We start from the raw sequence: 20,153 nt of genomic DNA, 5'->3' as shown, positions 1-20,153 counted from the left end.
GTTTTAGAATGGCTATGTTGCAAGCGTTCATGGTTAACCTGGAGAGTTAGTTAGTATGAAATCCATCATTGCCTGACATCGTGGTGGAATTAGCAAAGCCATGGACCTTGAGTGCTCCTTTATGTGACTTTCTGCCCCATCCTACCTATCACACAGTGCCATTGTGGTTTAGCAGAGTTTTCAGGAGGGCTCAGACTTGTCCACTGAAATGTATGGTAGGAGTTCATGGGAAGTTCCAGTGTGGTCTGAGATTTTATTACCGTTACTGGGAAATATATAGGAAATTTATGCAGGCCTAAATGATCGATAAAGAAGTGCCCTTGCCTCAGACCTCTTTGTGAGGTAATGGAGTCAATGGTTCAAAAATCAATAAATATAAAGGTATACATTGAAAGTCAATCCCACTGCCCTCTTCCTCTTACTTATTAAGCATCAAAATATATACTTCTCCCTTTCCCCCACAAAATTCAGCAGGCTGTGTATGCTACACCTTGCTTTAAAAAAAAATGTATCCTACAATTGTGCTACATTTTTACTTTATCAGGTTTTACAGTGACTTACAGAAGGGTATGGCTATATCTACAGCTCTTAAATTGACACAATTTAGAGCAAAATATTCCATTATTTTTACTATTCATATTTAATGTGAAGCACGGTTTTAAAAGCATCAAAATGTGTTCATAATATCCTCTAACATTTGTACTGTGTGGTTCTTGCCAATGTTTACTGTTACAAGGAATCATTCTTTAATCGCTGTGGTGTCCTGGGTATAGACTTCATTCGTAGGTAATATACTTAGTCTATAGCAACTTCCTGCAAATATGTGAACAGAATATCTTGATACCTGGTGAGATTTGGTTTCCTTTGACTTTCCTCTGAAGTATGTATAATTGTTGCTTCTGTTGTTTAATGGTTCGTCATGAACTGAAGCCAACCTGTCATGATCTATGAAAATAATTTTTAATTGAAGTATTGGAAAATTCTACACCGTAGCAGACCTTTTGCTCTGAAATGTCTCTAATAATATCATTTACGACTCCATAGCCCAGTGCATCATTTTGCATTGATGCCTCCATTATAATCACTAAGAAGCAGAAGCTGAGCTCGGGCAGTTTGGCCCTTGCATGGGTCAAGAGGAGGGTTGTGCCTCTAAAACAAATCTCATGTACATACATGTCTATATTGTCCCACAAACATCCCCAAGCAGAAACCAGGATTAGCTACGAATAGTCCCAAGAAAATTTTGGTTGCTAGGCCTTAGATGAGTCTTTCAGAGGCTGGAATTTTCAAATCATCTGTTCCAGTGTTTCTCAACTGCTGTGTTGTGATATATCTGTTACTTCACTAAAAGTCTGACTTCCCTCAAGACATTAACTTCATCAGGCCTGTGTTGAGTAGAGGCTTTTAGTAGTAGGACCTGACTTTAGCTTTTTGGAAGACAATGCCCTTTTCTCCTTTATAATATTGGGTTAGTAGTGAATGGACAGCCCCTGAACAGATAGGGGCCTCAGCCTCCTCTCCTTCCCCCCATCTCCCCAGAAGCTGAGCCTCTCTCACTGACCTCAAACCTTGGACATTTTCATAGGATGATTCTTCCTCTCCCCCACCCCCATTCCTGCCAAATATCTCCATATAATCTGGGAATAGGAAGGCTAGGAACTCTTTACTTAGAATCATACTAAAAGCCTGTTTTGATGGAATTTTCCCTAGAGGGGAGATGCTTTTTATACTTTTTGGACAGCTCCCCAGGACTCTCTTACTCTTGAGTTTATTGCTTTACCAACAGCACTCACTCTCATGCAGTTTAAGTGATTTATTGATGTCTCAGCGGGACATTTCAGCCCGCAAGTTCTCTTAAGAAGCCCTTTTCCCTACCAGAGGATCCGTGCTACTTCATTCTGTTCGGCACTTGGTCCCCTTAACCAGCGTCGTTTTTCTTCAGTTCTTCCACTTTAGCAATATAGTTCCTCATGGCGTCCATCTTTGACATCCCTTTGTTCTCGTTCCATGCATCCCACTTGGCCTTGGCTTTCACATCTGTGGCAGGCGGGACAGGGATGTTGCAGTCGCCCTGGGTGGCCTGTTTGTAGAAGCTGTACACCGACAGTTTCTCCTGATCACTCACAGGTCCCTTTAACTGCTTGATAGCGGCGCAGGCCATCTCAAACTCCACTTGGCACATTGAGGGAGCTGAGGCTGGGCCCCTCGGTCTTTTCTACGTGTTTATCTGGTGCTAAAAGCTGGAGAGTTACAAACACTTCAGGCTGAAGAATTGTCTGGGAAGAAGGGAAAGGGAGGAGATAGGGTAATGTGTGGGAAGAACCCAGAATATTTGTGTGTTCTCTGTGAGAAATCAAATGTGCGTTTTTATAAAGTAGTACACATTGCAGACTGGGGCCTATTGGGTTGGATGGATCTCCCCCACAGTTCTGGCTCGCACAGTGCCTTTTCTGGGGAGGACGACAATCCATTAACATTTCGAAAGAGTCTATGATGCCAGAAAATTAAGGAGCTGCTGCTGTCATCTGAAAGAGGAGCTCTGGGGGCGACTGGAGGCTGTTGGGCTAGGCGGTTTGTGGGTGTGAGTCCGGGAGAGGAAGCCTGTCAGAGAGTGGCGCGTCTGTGCTGGTTAGTGGGCAGCCCGGGGAGGGTCATTCCGCGTGGGTGAACTCTGTGCGGGGCAATCGAGAATGCGAAGCCAGGGACGGAGCTAATGGGTAGGACCCACTGAGATCAGGAAGCAGGGCTGGGCAGGGGACGAGACAGATGGGTGGCTCAGCGGCGACTGGAAGTGGAAGGGGCCGGGCCGGGGGAGAGGTAGGAGCGCCGCCCACGGAGGGAGGGCGGAGTGGGTACCGGCCGGTTGGCGGGTTGGAGGTCTAGGGCCGGTAGGGGGCGCTGTGGGCTTGGCTGCCCCGATGCTGAGGGCTCGTTGGTGAGGAGCGCGCGTGCGCGCGGAGCCGAGCGGGGTCTACCGCGGATTGCGCTAAACTGAAGCTGAGCAGGGACTGTGGGCAGGGACTAAGGCCCAACCTATTGTCCCCCCGCCCCCGGCACCGCCCATTGTGCCGTGGCGCCTGCGCAGCACTCGCCACCTTGAGGGGGAGGGGCGGCTCGCGCCGCCGCCAGCGACGCCGCCATGGACTTAGGTGGGTGTCTCAGCTCCCCTTCCCCTGCCCGGGCTGAGCTGCTTCCCGCAACGGGCAGGAGGGCGGTTCTGAGCGGGCCCGGGCTAAGGGAGGTCCTCGGGGATCGGGGAGGGGGTTTGGAGGTCGGGGGTGTCCTCGGAGACTGGCGCGTCTGTGCTGGTTAGTGGAGGGGCTTTAGCGCCGGCCCCACCACTCCTTGGCTGGTCTCTTGCCCCCTCAGGCCACTTTCCAAGTGAAGGGCCAAGCGGAGGTGAAGTTAGAGTTCCTGAAAGTGGAGAGGGTTCGTACACGTGCTTTGGAAAATGCCGGGCCGGGAGGACGCCCAGGGGAATCCCGGATGCCCTGACAGTCTCTTTTATTGAACGTCTAGTAAGTTCCAGAGCAAGTGTTTTACGCTCACGAGTTCCTCATCGATAAAACGGGGACGATAATGTATCCACCTCAGAGTTTTAGGGAGTTTTCATTGAGGCCACGTGTGTACAGCGTCCGTTATAGCCCCATGCACGTAGCTGGCGTTCATTAGCCTAGCAGTTGTGGGCAGGGGTTGCAGCAGCCGAGAGCGCACGTGCACCTTGATTCAGAATCCTCGGAGGCAAAGTTTGGGAGAAGGGAGGGAGGAGCTGGCATAAATCAGTGGCTCCTTGCCCAGCCTCTCACGCTTCTGGACATGCTCCTAAAGGGTTGAGACCAGGAGACTGCTGGGGAGAGCTGGGTGAGGCACCCCAAGCTGTGCCAGTAAGACTAGGCTGTGAAGACGAGTTGCGGTCTCTGACCCCAGCCAGCTCTTACCTGGTGGAATGGTAGAGGAGTTTGGAGCCCTACAGCTGTAGTGATTTATTTCTGTCCTGGTGGAACTGCTCTGTAGTTGCAACATCCTGAGCAAATTGTTTCTGAGTCTCAAAGTTCCCATCTCTAAAACAGGAATACTACAGTCCTCAAAAGGTTGATTTGAAGATTAGAAGAGACCTTACATGCGTACCACCTAGTGCTATGCCCGGCACAGAGTAAACACTTGATAAATATAAAGGAGTGGGCACTCACAAGCACCAGTTAATCAGTAGTGATAAAATACTTGGGAGTTGTCCAGCTATTAACTGCTCCTGGGACGTACTCTTTTAAGTAGCACGTGTGCGTCCTTCCTGCCTCTGGAAGGTAGATGTTGGGGGCCAAACATCTCCGGTGAGCTGATACTGCAATAAAATTCAGTTTACAGAGTCAAAGGGAACATATTTTGGCGCTCTGGAGAGCAGCCTGAGCCAGAACGAAATTCTAGAACTTCCAGAGAGACCCCTTAGCCACCTGACCCTCCCTGGGAGTGGGCCTCTGCCACGGGGAGCCAAGATGAATTGCCTTCACCACTGGGCTGCATAGGATTGCTGATCCTGTGGCCTTTTGCTGCTCCCATAAATGATCGAAGGAGCAGGATATGCTTTAGTCTGCTGGAATCAGGGGTGTATTGGCTCCCCGCCGGGGGAGATGGGTTCTTGGGGGCCTGAGGGACTGAGGAAGGGGGGGCATCTCTGGTCCCTGGGAAAGGGGAAAGCAGTCAGGATTATTGAACAGTGAGCGGTGTTTGTACTCTGATTTAGTTTCTGGGGCAAAGGAAACACCTGAGAAAGAGCTATGTCTTTTTCCTGTTTCTGAGCTGGGGAGGCAAAAAATAACGTCAAGATTCTGGTCTTGCGGACAATGTGAAGGTTTGGGGAAACAAACATTGACGGAGCACTTCATCAGGCTCTTTGTAACCTGATTATTGGGGCTCTCTTATTTAACCTTCAGCATCTCAGGGAGATGGGATCAGGAGCTAAAGCACCATCCCGCTACCAAAGGCTTGACTACTGTACATCATTTGGTTCTCACAGTCATTATATGAAGTCTGTATTATCCCCACATGTGCAGAAGGGGGTGCTCAGAGAAGTCATCTGTCCCAGCTCACACACAGCTTTTAAATGGCTGAGCTAGGATTTAAACCATGTCTGATTAAAAATCCCAAGATGCCTTCCTTGATAAGTCCATGTCAGCTCATGGCTCACTGAAGGAAGGCCTTTCTTAATGTAAGTGCAGTATTTTTTGTATCTGTCCCTTGGTTTCTACCAGAGAACCAGGGCCATGAGTAGCCTGTGCTCCTTGATTGAAGGAGCTTTGCGGTGAATCATTTCCTGAAAGGCAGAACGACCGAAACCTGTTTGCAGGACAAGGCTAAGAGAGAAAGCAGGCTGTGAAACAAAACCAAAAAAAAAAGGAGAGAAAGCAGGGAAGGTAGGGCTTGTCTGATTGGCTCTGTTCCCACAGCCCTCGGGCTATGCGCCTTTTAGTTTGTATCATCACTTAGAAGCTCGGTTGTCAGGTCCTGCAATACATACCTGCAATACATACTTGGCGGCCCCTGTAGTTTGACACTATCCTTGTGCTATCTCAACCCTTTCTCCCCGAATCCTCTGTTGGCCCATCCTTTGCTGGAAGGCCTAGCCTCAGTAGTCCAGCTTTTCCTGTTCAAATGCTTTTCCTGCAGGATCCATTCACTTCCTTGGTTCCAGTGATCCCCTCTGGGTCACACTTCAAGGCTGATCTTCCTCCTGAGTTTCAACCCTGCATTTCCATTGCTGGAGGACAGCTCTAAATGTTCTACTTCAAACTCCAAATAACCAAAACCGAACTGTGTTCCCTCTAAACCTGTCCTGATTCTCCCGTATTCCCAATTTTCAATGGTACCTGTTGTCTTCTCAGTTCCAAACTAGAGAGCTTGGGAGTCCTTTATTCCTCAGGTAAGTCCTTTTGACGCCAGCTCTGCAGCGGCTCTTAGAACCATTCCTTCTTCCTCCTCGCCCATTGATCCTATTTAGAACCCTAATCTCTAACCCTGATCGTGACAGCCAGCCTACTGACTGTTCTCCTTCTAACCTCTGCTTACTATTTGGAAAATTTCACCACACTCCATCTTACTCAGCTTCTCTCCGTGCAGGACCCTTGAATATCTGTGAAGAAATGGCTATTTTGCACGGAGGCTTTTTGCTGGCCGAGCAGCTGTTCCGCCCTAAAGCATTGGCAGAAGTGACCAAGTCTGACTGGGAGCACGTGGGGCGGCCCATTGTGGAGGCCTTGAGGGAGATCTCCTCCACCACAGCGTGCTCCCAGCCCTTTGCCTGGAAGAAGAAAGCTCTGGTTATCATCTGGGCCAAGGTCCTTCAACCTTCTCCCATCGCCCCTTCTGACACTGAAACTCGGTGGCAGGAAGATGTGTTCTTTTCAGTAGGCAACATGATCCCGACCATCAATCACACGGTCCTTTTTGAACTGCTCAAGTCCCTGGAAGCTTCTGGACTCTTTATCCAGCTCCTGATGGCCCTGCCTACCACCATCTGCCGTGCAGAACTAGAGCATTTTTTGGAGCACATGGCTGTTGACACTTCTTCAAAGGATGTGGCCTTCTTCCTGGAGGTCTGGTGGGAAATGATGAAGCACAAGGGTAATCAGCAGGACCCCCTGCTCTCCCAGTTTAGGACAATGGCCCATAAGTACTTGTCCTCTTCAGATGAGTTCTCCCACCCTCCAAAGAGGTTCAAGTCAGACCCAGATGTGTGTCCTACCATGCCCCTGTTAGCCATGCTGCTCACTGGGCTGAAGCAAATCCAAAACAGAATCCTGTGCCCCGGGATGAAGTGCTGTGCACTAGCCAACTTGGCTGACATGCTCACCGTGTTTGCACTGATGGAGGACGACCCTCAGGAAGTATCTGCGACTGTGTATCTAGACAAACTGGCCACAGTGGTCTCCGTGTGGAATTCGGACACCCAGAATCCGTATCACCAACAGGCACTGGCAGAGAAGGTAAAGGAGGCAGAACGGGACGTCAGCCTGAGCTCAGTGGCCAAACTCCCGAACGAGACGATTTTCGTTGGGTTTGAGTTCATGCGCAGCCTGCTGCGGGAGTGGGGGGCGGAGCTGCAGGCCATGCTCAACAGCAGCCAGGGGACGAATTATGACAGCTACCGGCTGTGTGACAGTTTGACTTCCTTCAGCCAGAACTTGAAGCTCTACCTGGATACTGCCAGCTTGCCCAAGGAGGAGAAGCAGGTGGTCTGTGAGCTGGCAGATTGTGTTGGGGACTTCCTGAGGAAAACGAACAAGGTGCTAAACAAGGGCTTGGAGAAGGACCTCACCGCCTCGATCGCCATGGCCATCATTGAGCAGAAGATGGACCGGCATATGGAAATGTGCTACATTTTTGCTTCTGAGAAGAAGTGGGCCTTCTCGGACGAGTGGCTAGGCTGCTTGGTTCATAACCAGGCTCTCTTCCAAGACCCAGACTTGGTGTTAAAGCTGCTGGAAACAGTGGTGGAAGTCAGCACGACAGACAGAGCCATTCCCAAATCGCAGATCAAACAAGTGATCGACTTGATCCTGGAATGTTATGCGGACCTCTCACTGCCAGATAAAAATAAAGTCCTTTCAGGTGTCCTGCTTTCCTGGGGGCGAAAGGGCCTCTCTGAGAAGTTGTTGGCTTACTTGGAGGGGTTTCAGGAAGACCTCAACACGACTTTTAACCAGCTTGCACAGAGTGCCTCTGAACAGGGCCTGGCTAAAGCTGTGTCTTCTGTGGCCCGCCTGGTAATACTGCACCCAGAGATCACAGTGAAGAAAACGTGCAGCATGGCAGTGGTCAATCTCGGCACCCACAAGTTCCTGGCTCAGATCCTCACCGCCTTCCCTGCCCTTAGATTCTTGGAGGAGCAGGGTCCCAATCCATCCACCACTTTCGTGGTGTCATGCCTCAAAGAAACTGTCTGGACAAAGTTCTCTACACCCAGGGAAGAAAAGCAGTTTTTGGAGCTCTTGAGCTGCCTGATGTGTCCCGTGAAGCCTCAGGGGATTCCGGTCGCTGCTCTTCTTGAGCCAGATGAGGTGCTACAGGAATTTGTCCTGCCTTTCTTGATGCTGGATGTGGAAGAGGTGGACCTCAGTCTGAAGATCTTCATCCAGACTCTTGAAGCAAATGCCTTCTTAGAGGGATACTGGCTCCAGACCTGTGCTCCGTTCCCCCTCATCTTCAGCTTGTGCCAGCTCCTGGATTGCTTCAGCAGATACTGGCAGCTCCCCAAGGAGAAGCGGTGCCTCTCTTTAGATGGGAAGGATCTAGTGATCCAGATCCTGGAGCTCCTCTGTGAGATTGTATTAGCTAACGCCGAGACCTTTTCCCCAGACACGTGGATCAAGTCCTTGTCCTGGCTCCACCGGAAGTTGGAGCAGCTAGACTGGACTGTGCGCCTGAGACTGAAGAACTTCTTTGAGGGCCACTTCAAGTGTGAAGTGCCAGCCACACTTTTTGAGATCTGTAAACTTTCTGAGGATGAGTGGACCTCCCAGACCCACCCTGGGTATGGGCCGGGCACAGGGCTTCTTGCCTGGATGGAATGCTGCTACATTTCCAGCAGCATCTCTGAGCAGATGCTCTCCCTCTTGGTGGTGGATGTGAGCAACCCTGAGGAGGTCAGGTTGTTTAGCAAGGGCTTTCTGGTGGCCCTGGTGCAAGTCATGCCTTGGTGCAGCAGCCGGGAGTGGCAGTACCTTTACCAGTTGACCAGGAGACTGTTGGAGAAGCAACTCTTGCATGTCCCTTATAGCCTGGAATATATTCAGTTTGTTCCTCTGCTCAACTTAAAGCCTTTGGCCCAGGACCTCCAACTCTCAGTACTCCTCCTGAGAGCTTTCCAGTTTCTCTGCAGCCAGAGTTGTCGTAATTGGCTTCCTATGGAAGGCTGGAGCCATGTGGTCAAACTCCTCTGTAGCAGTCTGACCAACCTCCTGGACTCAGTCAGGCTGATACAGTCAGTTGGCCCTTGGGCCCAAGGTCAGGAACAGGACCTGACCCAGGAAGCCCTATTTTTTTATACCCAGGTATTCTGTCACGTTCTGCACATCATGGCCATGCTCCACCAAGAGGTGTGTGAACCACTATATGTTTTGGCCTTGGAAATCCTTACCTGCTACGAAACCCTGAGCAAGACCAGCAACACTTCTGTTAGTGCCTTGCTCCAGAAAGTAAATGAGCAGCGCTTCTTAAAGTCCATTGCCAAGAACATTAGCCCTGAGGAGTGGCGCCAAACCCTGCTGCAGAAGATCAGCAACTTCTGACCTTTGTAGATCAGAAAACAGCTGGGCCTCTCCTGGATGGGGGCTCTAGGGGCTAGAGTTGAAAACACAACCTTTTCACTTATGTGAACTTGTACACAAGCTAAAAGTGGGGCAATAACAATGTAAAGAAAATAGTTCCTTAGGTATTTGTAACCTACAACCTGTAAGAAAATTTTTTGAGTTTCATCTTGTCTCGAGTCTTTCTCATCAATAGTCTATGCTTAGATATGCTGAAATTGGGCTCAGCGAGGGTCTTACAGATCAAGTCTGACTGGGAGCACGTGGGGCGGCCCATTGTGGAGGCCTTGAGGGAGATCTCCTCCACCACAGCGTGCTCCCAGCCCTTTGCCTGGAAGAAGAAAGCTCTGGTTATCACCTGGGCCAAGGTCCTTCAGCCTTCTCCCGTCGTCCCTTCTGACACTGAAACTCGGTGGCAGGAAGATGTGTTCTTTTCAGAAGGCAACGTGAGCCTACCATCAATCACACGGTCCTTTTTGAACTGCTCAGGTCAAAAGGACTTAAGGAACAAGGGAGAAACATTCATAACTGGGCTTCTTCACCCTAAAATTTGGTTAAGTCCAAAGGTGAAACCACCCAGATGGAAAAATAAGGTATGTGTGTTCTTTTGCACTGAAACTCTCTTCAAGAGTCATTTCGTGGTCTCTTGGAAAGGGCAGCTATTAGGAAAATAATTCTATTCTGCCACCAATTGGCCATGTGATTTGTGTGCCCAAAAGCCCTGCACCACTGTAAAAGGAGAGGTTGGACCAAGCAAATTTGGTGTTGGGAGTAGATTAATGACCCCAAGAAAAATGGGTGGCTTCTGAATTGAGGACTTCCATACAGCCTTATCTCTATCCATTCAATGGACCCAGAAGGGGCTGTACTAATACTAGGTCTGGTAAACACAGCAGAGATGTGTTTAAAGGATGAGTGTAATTATCTTCTGCCTGAAGTAGATCATGGTTTTAAAGGATGGGAGCCGGGAATGCTGTCTGCAGAAGCATAGAAATGTGAATTTAAGGTGTCCAGGCCATATTACAGAACTATGAGAACTGGTTGGTGAGGTACTTAATTTGGGAGGCAAGGAAGTGGAAAAGGATATACTCCATCACCACCTTCATATCCATGCCCTCACTCAAAATGGGGCATTATTCTGGTTCCCTCCCCAACCTAAAGTGGCCTGGCCCTGTAGCCCGCAGTTGGGTTTCACTCTCCCACCTCCTAACTGGGATTCACTTAGGAAAAGAAGAAAGGGCCAAAAGTTACATGACCACTGTGCTCGAACACTAGGACCCTGCAGTGTATTCTGGGAACCATGAGTCACAGAAACGTTAAAGTATGGGGTAGGCCCTCTTGGTGGCTGAGAGGCTCCCCCCAACACCCCACCTCTGCCAGTTACATGGATGTGAACATACACGAGAAACTAGCACTCAGCAGCCAGTCAAATCAGGTTACGGAATGGGTCTTAACAGGAAGTCGATATTAATGTATTTCACAAGTGAGAGTAGGGAAATATTAGTGCAATTTAATCACCACAGGGGTGATTTATAAAGATATACTGATGGTAAAACAGTAAAAAAAATTACAGCATTTTGCATTTTTTCAATGGCACCCATTAAAGACAAATAGTCAAAATTTGAGACGCTGTTACATATTCAGTACTTTAAAAGTTCATGGACAACAGTGAATTAAAAGGCACTTTTAAAAATCTAGTTTTCCACTACCAATTAAAAAACAACTTCATGGTAGCACAGTTTCTAAGACCCATCGTAGTTGACAAGGAATGATTAGTGTTGGCACCACAGGATCCCATTTGCAAATGGTAGGGAAGGAGTCGGTCCACAGGACAGAGTTTGGCCAGGGCTGCCTTACCCTCTTGCTCTCTAGCCTTCTGTGGCTCAGTGGTGGTACACTCACATAGGTACAGACTTCGGACCACAAGCTCTGGCTCACTAGGAGGCAGTCTAGATGAGACTTCTCATGGTTTGGAATATACAAATCCATTTCCACTTCATGTGAAAAGGACCGTGTCAAAGAGTGGGGTAACCCAATAAATAGCTTGGTAGCCACCATTTTACTTTACCCCTATCGTTCTTCATAAGAGTATCCTGTGCATATGGATATGGGGAAAGTTGGGCTTGAGGGAACATCCTAGAAAGGGGATAGTATTTGAACAAGCTCACAAGTGTGACGCTGGTCTTACCAGGTCAGCCTGCAAAGGTGCTGACCTATCGGCCTCCCTAACTACTCAAGTGCGTCAGGTTCCCATCCCTGCCTCCTGCCCCTCCCCCCCACCATCAATGAGACTTCTGATTAGAAATCAGTAGACAGGAGAATTCAATGTTGGCACCTGGATGAAAGGGTGAGGCAAAAAACCAATGGGTTATCTAGTAAACAATAGAAAACTACTTACCCACACGATTTTCCCAGGCCAACATCAGAAATTATTTTAAGAACTATGTCGTCACTTGCCTCTGCTGGCCCAGTATGTGTGGATACTGCCCTGAGTGGTTGGAAAGGTGGGTAGTCACCAATATTAGGGCCAGGTGAGCACCCAGACACTTAATATCCTGGTCCCCCGAGCTCTGCAGCCCAAGCTTCTTCCTCCCAGAGCCCTTAAGACCCAAGGAAAGATCCTTGGGTTTGCATTTGAAACCACCTTGCTGCCCATGGAGGTCTGACAGGATCCAATAGTTGTTACTAAGAAAAAAGTGCTTTTGCAAAGGTTAAAAGAGGGAGGTAATAGGAATATTCTTTACAGAAACTCAAACCCATCTGCTTATCAATACCCAAAAGGCTGAGGCCACCCAACGCACTATTTGGTCCATGGAATACTGAGTGGAGGAGGCGCCCTCACTGTCTGACTCCTGGGAGCGATTATCCATCCTTTCCAGCTGGGGGAGTGTCAAAGAGCCGGGCTGCCTTCTTGCACAGCAGAGAGAACCAGTAGATCTGGGGAGCGATGAGGACGGCATTGGCCATGTTGCAGTGTAAAGGGATCCTGAACGGCACTTGGAACAGGCTTAGTCTCTGGTGGTGGCCGTAGGACCAGTACATGAAGGGGAAGAGGAGGATCCGACAGGAAAGGAAGGTTGTCAGCGTGAGGATTCCGTTCACCTTGTAGAGAAGGGTGTGCTGCCGCTTCAGCTGCAAAAGAAGAGGGAAGGGTCACCAAGAGGTTGGACCTTCGGGCAATGACTAGCCCAAGTCCCACAGCAGTCAAGGCCGTGCTTGGAGGTGATTGAGCACTGCCATATTTATATATGCATATAGCCTCGTAAGTTTTCCAGTAGTGATGTCGCATTTGACCTAAGCCACCCAGCTGACAGGAGCACAGGAACAGTGGATGAGAGAAAATCTGTGGCCAGGGAAAATATATACAAAGAACTGTATCAAATGTGAATCAAACGTACAATTTCATCCCCTTTGGCTCAGAAGACCGACCGACTTTTAAAGTCTGTTCAAGGGTCTCCAATCCCCCTTTTCCTGGCACTATGGGATTTCTCCAGACCCCACAACCTACCAAGGAAAAGCAGAGTCCATGCCCTCTGCACTATTTCTGCCATTTCATTCATACATGCCTGAATCAGCACTCTGCCCAGTGACACAAATGGAGTACTCAGTTCTGCCGTGAAGATGCAGCCAACAAAGAAGTCCCCCAGCTCTCCCCTAAGCCTCTGCAGAGGAAAAGAGGAAAAGGGGGAATAAGACACGGAGGTTAAGGAACCACTGAAGGGAAAATCTAACTAGGGCTGTTGAAAAGGGTAACCATGAGAGACCAGGAAGGGAAAGGGAAATGCTAAGTGGGCAAGTGGAGACCCAGTTAACACTCTGCTGCTTCCGCAGCAATGGCACTTTGATGGTCGAATATCTAGGGTTCAGAAGCAACTTCAGATCGGCTGGTTGCATCACACACTAAGCTTTGAATTTCAATGTCAGCCGGAAGGAACTCTGCAGCCTACTTTTGGGTATCTAACTTAGTCATGCCAAGGGCACTTAGCCAGTTCAGTTCAACAAAATACGTGCCAGGCCCTGTGCTAGATGTTAGGGAGACTTAAAGAATGTAATGCATTCTACTGTTCCTTTCATCTTTGCTAGGAAGCATCATAGCATAGAATACCAGCTCTTGTCACCTAGTGCCACTGTGTGAGATTCATAAACTCTTAAAGCCCCCGTCTCTTCATCTATGGTTTAGGGTGAACAATTTCTAATTAGTATTTTTAATCATTTCCAATTATTAGGAGCTATGATCTTTTAAATCAAGCACCTGTCACCTGGTAGGCACTCAGAAATCACTAGTTTCCTTTCTGCATCCCCATCTCTCTTCCTTGTTGGGTAGGGTTTTTATGGGGGAAAATGGGTCTAGGGAGAAATTAAGAGACTATTTACTTTGAGAGTCTGTATTTTTGTGACATCAAAATAACGCATACAGTACTCTCTGGCACTGTTTGACTAAGCTCTCATTTTTTTCAAAATAATTTGTTTTGTATTGTACTTTGTTTTTATATGAATTAAAGACAGAACCTTTGGCAAAGGCTAGGGGATCACAAAGGGCTGGGGGATAGCTGGCGAGGAGGATCACAAACATTTCAGATTTAATTTTTCTACATAATTTTCCTGGGGGATTTAACTGAGGAAGCATCTGGCACAAGGAAAGTCAGTGCGGTAGGAAAGAAGGAAAAGGGGGCAATCCTGACTCCTAAGTAATGGTCAGGACAGCCAGTTCAACAGGAGAAACGAGTGACTAAGGCTGCTGGTAGCTGTGTCCTGGGAAGCCATACCTGCGTAACTGGCACAAGGACCAACAGAATGACCACATGGTGTGTGATCATGAGGCGGTTTTTACTTAGGAAGTTTCGAAAAATGGTGAGGGTGTGTCTGCGGTCCTGTTCTCTGGTTCGGTACCATTCACAGAGGTACATGGCGTAGGTGTCATAGACCATGTACGGAATCAAAAACCAGACATATTCTCGAGCAAGCCAGTGTCTGAAAGAAAGCATATGAGTGGTCCATGAAGCAATTATGGGCATCGATGACAAAGGCTCCAAGCCAGCCTCTTCTCAAACACATTCCCTTCAGCTTTGCATTAATCAGCTGTTTTGACTCCAAGATGCTGAAATTGACGAACAAGGAGAGTGAACAACTTTCTAAAGCACCGAGCAAAGTCACGAGTGTCAAAAGGCAGAAAGCAGGACTGCACTCAGCAGCATGTGTTTTAAGTGACTGGCTGTCCCTATTTGACTGATTTAGCTACTCGCTTATAATGGATTTTCTGGCGTTTCGTGACATAAGCTGACTTTGATATAGATATCTACCGGTGATTCAACAGCCCCACCAAGAAACTGGTTTGGAAGGTGTCCCGAATCCCAATCCAATATTTCCAGTTTAACTCCACTCATTGCTTAAGAGCTGGGAGTTTCCTCTTGTATCTGCTTGTAACCCCACTCTGGGGAGTTTCTGGCAAGTAACCCTGGCCTTTTTCTTTACAGTTCTATGGCGAATCCCAGTTCCACTCATTAAGAAAAATATGTCTGGAAATGAGCCCAGAGCTCAAGGGCTACCTTAGCAGCAGCCAGATACCAGAAGAGAAGCTGGGACAAAAGAGTATTCCGATTTCTTGCCTGAAAGAGTTGAATCAATATTTGCTGAATCGAAATGATAGTTTATTACTGTCCGAGAGCAGATTAGAAGGAAAGTCTCTGTAATTTCTACAATTTTGTTCCCAAATGATAAATCATAATTCTACAGAAAATTAATGTGGGAAAAAGAAAAAAGCAAACACCTAAGTTGAAATCATATACTATGCTGGGAAGGATTAGATTCACTAAATCAGCCAAGTTTTATTGAGCACCCATGTGTTAGGAGAAGAAACAATTTAGTTTTAAGGTTCTCAAACTAGGGAACATTAATCACCTGCAATGCTTGTTAAGGGCTCCACCCCGACCCTGCCTACAGCCCTCAAATCTGTATTCGTAACTTTGTCTCTGGTGAGTTCCTAGGAAGCCAGTCTGTGAACCGCAACATTGGGAATATACACTACAGAGGGTGCCATTCAAGTTTCTGTTCCTGAGTGATTCCACACTTACCACAGCATAACTTCAAGAATGAATAAACAATGAAATAGGCAAACAAGTAAGGAATGGGAAGTATAACATACATGCCAGTGAATTAATTAGACAAGTTCCATTTAGGCAAAAAGATACAATATTTATTCTACTGCCCATCTATGGTCTCCATTGCTTTCTTGAAGCAATTCCAAGTCAAATAACTATGAAGAGCTACGAAAAGCTGAGCTAGAATATAACTGGCCTCATCCCTTGAGTGGAGCCTAAGTAAGGTCTTAATATTTTGCACACAGTACTAATTCAGTAAGATCTGAAATTGTGGCTGTTTGGTAGAATTCTCTGAAGATTTATTAGCAAGAGATTTGGATTATAATCTTAACTACCACTAGTCTGAAACAGCATATATATATATATATATATATATATATGATAATAATCGTCTTACTTCCTTGACAGTTATTATGAAGATTAAAAAACAAAGTGTGGAAGCCCTTTTAAATGTAAAAAGTACTATCCAAATACAAGTGCTTAAATTGAGACAATTGCCTAGAGCTGTGACTCAGCCCTTCTAGGGATGTGGACCTCTTTAAGAATTTGATGAAATCCTTGCCCTACACCAACATTCTGCATATAATTTGGGGGATGTATAGATACCCCCTCCTATCTATAGATAGTCTACACGATAGTCTAAATGAAAAGGCATAGAGTAGAACAATATTTGGGTGTATAGTACATGAATCCTAAAAGGCCTTTTTTTTTTTTTTTTTAGACGATCTAGGTGCTGAGAGAGCATCCCTGTGCATCCATGTACAGGTGGAGGGCACAGAAATGTGTCTCCATTTTGCAAGCACAGAATCTAAGGCATAAAGATACACAAAGGAAGGACTTGAAAACCAAACGCAAGTTTGCTACCATGCTCAAGCGACTAAAACACACCGCTTCTGAAGAGAAAACACACAATAGTGGTGCTATAGAACTGAAAGCTAATAGTGTGTAAATGTCTTTTTCTGAAATGTGTAGTGGTCACCTTGCTGCGTGCGCTCCTGTCAGCCCAAGATACAGCTGTGGAGGCATCATTGCTCTCAATCTTCGCACCAGAGGCTGGTTTCAAGGTCAATCTGACAAACTGGGTCGGAGCCGCGAGGGGGTTCACCTCGTGATCACAAAATGCTCAATTAATGAAAGCTGAACCCGACCAAATGCTATTAGCTTTTGGTGCACGTGATCCAAGTCCTTTGACCTGCCTTCTGGCAGCATCTACAATTCATCACCAAGAACTGGTTCTGTCTAAAAAGAGGCGTTAAAAAGAAAAGCACAAAAATCATGATGGCAGGCTTAATCCCAAGTAAGATCCAGGCACTCAGTGTGAGCCAGATGCCCCACTCAGGCCCCCTCCCATTCCAGTCTCAACAGGTGGAAAGAGGGACACTTGGCAGAATCAACATGACAAAAGGGTCAGGACCTGGCTCTCCCTGTATATTTGACTAGCACCCTGGAACTTAACTGGGAGAAAGTGAGAGTCGTTCTCAGAAGACAGGTGGAAAAAAAAAAAAAAAAAAGGCTTCAAAAACAAAACACCATCACTGCCCAGGTCTAAATACTACAAAGAGAAGACTACCTGGTCTTTAAGATTTGTTTCACTAGATGCAGGTTTCCTGACCTGTCTGCCGCCTTTGGACTGAGCTCTTAACACACATACAAGTCAGTTTTCTGAAAGCCCCAGAAACCTCTTCACCGCCTTTAGCAAATCCAGAGGAAAAACAAGAGCAGCATTTGTAAGGCCCGGGGTGGGATTCGTTCCTCTCCACAGAAGGGCTTCACTCACCACACTGCACATGTGTTGGCCGATGAACGCTCCAAAGCAGGACCCCAGTGACATCACTTAAAAGAACCAAAAGCCACTCTCTCACTTCTGAATAGTTTTCAGATGTATCTCTCCTAAAGAACTTGGATCAGTGGACCACGCTGTTCTCTCACATGTCACCTGAAATCAGGCTTAGACTTGTCCTTCTCTAGCATTTCTTCAGCTTACTTTGTCCTAAGGTGGCCATGCTGAAAAAGGTAAGGAGAGGAGGTGGGAACTACTTTATGGTGCCCAAGTTTTCCAACAGCATGTGCTGAGAAAGAACTAGTGCCTGGGAGTGACTGAAATGTGCAAACTTCGAAAAAGTTCAGCGCTGACGTGTGTGCTGCTTTCACCTGGCATTGGATGTTACCTGTCGAAGACCACGTTTCTACAGGCGCGGATGATGACGATCCCTGACCCGGTGGCCAACACAGCCTGCGCTGAAGAAACCACCCTAATGTGCGGCAAAAAAGAAAAAAAAAAAAAAAAGGGAGGGGAGTGGGGAGGTGCGCGCTCAATCCAGTCCCGTCGACAGCATAAAGCCAAAACTCTTCAACCTGGCTTTTCCCCTGCCCGCGCCGAGAGGAAATGGGTAGGGCCGCCGCCACGCTCCCGACCCCCAGGGCGGCTGGCCGACGTGGGTAGCAGGCTTCCCTCCCCATCCCTATCAGCGTGGGCAGCCCTCCGCCCTGCTCCCCTCTCCCTCCAGGACGGGACGCACAGGGAGTTCGCAGAGCCCGGGCCAACGCCGCGGAGAGGGGCAAAGAACCAGGGAGGCAGCCCCCTCGCTTCCTGTCGCCCCCCCTTTCCGCCCTCACCCCGAGCCGGGGCGGGCGCCGCCGGGTCCGGGCGCCGAGCAGCCCGCGCCGGGTGGGGCGGGCGCCGCCGGCCTCGCCGCGTACCTGGTGCTGATCATCACGCAGTCGTGGTAGGTCCATTCGGGCCGCGCGCGGCGCAGCCACCAGGTGGAGAGCACGAAGAGCCCCGGGAAGAAGAGTGAGCCCCAGGCCAGCGTCAGCAGCATGGGTGCTCAGGGCTCGGCGCCTCGCTGGGCGCCCTCGGCGTGGCTCAGGTCGGCTCCGCGCGGCTCGGAGACTGGCGCGGCCCGCCCGCCCCTATTTCTACCCTCCACCCTCCACCCCCGCCCGGCCCGGCCCGCCGCGACTCTGGCAGCCGTCGGGCGCTGGCCTTGCGCCCGCAGCGCCACTCTCCTCCGCGTGACCAGGCCGGCTGCAGCGATAGGCGCTGGCCGTCCGGCCGGGGCGGGGTCTCGCCGCCACCGCCCCTGGGCCCTGAGGTTTCCCGGGGTATCCCGGTCCGCCAGTGGGCTGTCCGCGGGGGCGAGCTGCTACCCGGGCCCAGTGGGTTCCGAGTGCGCCGACTCTGCGCCCGGGACAAGCGGCGAGCCAGTGACCGCCGCCGCCTCCCGAACCGCCGCCCGGACCGAGGCCGTGGTGGGAAGGGCCGAGGCTCTCGGGGCTTCTATTCCGTCACGGCGGACGCCTACCCCTCCCTCCGGGACCAGCCTGACAGATGAAAAGCCCCGCACCTGCCACAGCCCTCCTCTCCTCCCCAGCCCCGGGAGGAGAGACGCGGTGTGGGGAGGGCCCCTTGAAAAAGCCAGGTAGGAAAATGCACTCAGTCGAGACTCCCTACCATTAGGGTGGGGGGAACCCTCCAGGCTGGTACATTGCCTGGTGCGAATGGTGCAGTGGGCATCGCTTTTGGGGGGCAGTGAAGGAAAGGGCTGGTGAGCTTGTGGTTATCTGCTTATCTGTGGCCTGGCTTATCTACCATCACTCTTGCTTCCAAATAGGAGTCTGAAGGAAATGGTCTTTCTGCAGGCCAAAGATGGCTTTTTTAAGTCCTGCCAACTGCTGCAATTTCTCCTAAGGGGATTGCTCTGAAAAACATTAAATCCTACTACAGAATCCAACAGTTGCTCTCTCAGTCTAGATACATCAAGGTGGAATGTCATGTCTGCGGACTTTCTGGGGTACTGGGGTACTGCCTCTTGGATTTGGGTCAAGGTGCTACCTAGTCTTGGTGACTGTTTTGTTGTTGTTGTTGTTGACGACGGTTCTTATTTAAAAGTTCCAGGCCAGGTGCCAAAAATTGCAGTGGGCTGAAATCAATTCATTTTCACTCAGCACCAATCATATGGGCCAATACAGTAACTTCAATATTACTGGCTTGTCTCCTTCCTGGGACTTACCAAAGTTTTACTTTGCTTTGGTCTGTATCTTTCTCAGCTAACAAATGTGGGGAGAAATACAATTCATTTATACCTGTTGTACTTGAAAAGTACTATCTGGGTCTCTTCAAATCACCATCATGCAAAGTGCTGACAAAAGGCCCTTAGGAAGATTCCGTTTGGAACAGCCCAGCCCAGCCTCTCTGGGCCACTGTTTCCTCATTTGTGAAATGAAGAGGCAGAATTACAAGCTCGTCAAGGCTCGTCCAGGTCTAAATTCTTACGATTACATGACTTTTATAAAGTAACATGATTTCTGTTAGATGCCAATTAAATTTTTCTACCATGGCAGTTACTGGTGTAGAAGCAAATGTAAACATAGCTTTTAACATCTTCTATATGTTGTTAAGATGAGGGAGTTAGCCAATATTTAGGAAGCAGAAAACCTAAAGAAAAGTCTGAAATTTCTTCCACTTTGGGCAACATCTCTAACTCCCAAATTCACTGCTAACATACTTGGTGAAACGAGAAAGGCACTTCAGTTTGGTAGCAAGATATCTGGCCACTACAAAGCTTTCTGTATTTTCACATTTGCATGTAGACAATGGACAGCTATCTATAAACTTTCCCTTCTCTCCAGAAGAACAAATCCTTGTCCATTCCACTTTTTATTCCCTACGCATTTATCCCGGTCCCCTTGAGCTCCAGATTTTCCAGAGAGAGACAAGTGGTTACAAGTCCTCCCTGCCTTCTCGTCTTAATGG

General features: G+C 48.6%; 3 protein-coding genes across 10 annotated transcripts; 1 reads left to right on the top strand and 2 right to left on the bottom strand.

Annotated features, from left to right (window-relative positions):
• Nucleotides 1-510: 510 nt before the first annotated feature.
• Nucleotides 511-2,844, bottom strand: LOC109451321 (diazepam-binding inhibitor-like 5). The gene has a single exon (XM_074319969.2). It carries the CDS (start codon nt 2,180-2,182, stop codon nt 1,919-1,921), a length of 264 nt encoding a protein of 87 aa, XP_074176070.1. The 5' UTR covers nt 2,183-2,844; the 3' UTR covers nt 511-1,918.
• Nucleotides 2,845-2,961: 117 nt separating this feature from the next.
• On the top strand, nt 2,962-9,467 carry GEMIN4 (gem nuclear organelle associated protein 4). 2 transcript variants are annotated; one of them, XM_019739483.3, is made up of 2 exons: nt 2,962-3,149; nt 6,112-9,467. In XM_019739483.3, the coding sequence occupies exons 1-2, from the start codon at nt 3,140-3,142 to the stop codon at nt 9,279-9,281; spliced, it is 3,180 nt and encodes a 1,059-aa protein (XP_019595042.3). In that variant the 5' UTR covers nt 2,962-3,139; the 3' UTR covers nt 9,282-9,467. The 2 variants fall into 2 exon arrangements, with proteins under 2 accessions (XP_019595042.3, XP_019595041.3); XM_019739482.3 differs by having other exon boundaries at nt 3,004-3,149; nt 6,097-9,467.
• A 1,282-nt stretch (nt 9,468-10,749) lies between these two features.
• Nucleotides 10,750-18,235, bottom strand: TLCD3A (TLC domain containing 3A). Of its 7 annotated transcripts, none has more exons than XM_074319961.2 (5): nt 18,098-18,235; nt 17,566-17,649; nt 14,066-14,270; nt 12,808-12,961; nt 10,750-12,431 (listed from the first exon to the last, which is right to left on the bottom strand). In XM_074319961.2, the coding sequence occupies exons 1-5, from the start codon at nt 18,217-18,219 to the stop codon at nt 12,190-12,192; spliced, it is 807 nt and encodes a 268-aa protein (XP_074176062.2). In that variant the 5' UTR covers nt 18,220-18,235; the 3' UTR covers nt 10,750-12,189. The 7 variants fall into 7 exon arrangements, 6 of the variants coding, with proteins under 6 accessions (XP_074176062.2, XP_074176063.2, XP_074176066.2 ...); XM_074319962.2 differs by having other exon boundaries at nt 12,866-12,961; XM_074319965.2 differs by lacking the exon at nt 14,066-14,270 and having other exon boundaries at nt 12,866-12,961.
• Between the last annotated feature and the right edge of the window lie 1,918 nt (nt 18,236-20,153).

Source organism: Rhinolophus sinicus, chromosome 12, assembly GCF_057876585.1.
Source record: "Rhinolophus sinicus isolate RSI-liver-muscle chromosome 12, RSI-T2T, whole genome shotgun sequence".
NCBI classification, from domain to species: domain Eukaryota; kingdom Metazoa; phylum Chordata; class Mammalia; order Chiroptera; family Rhinolophidae; genus Rhinolophus; species Rhinolophus sinicus.
This window is presented reverse-complemented; position numbering and strand designations above follow the sequence as displayed.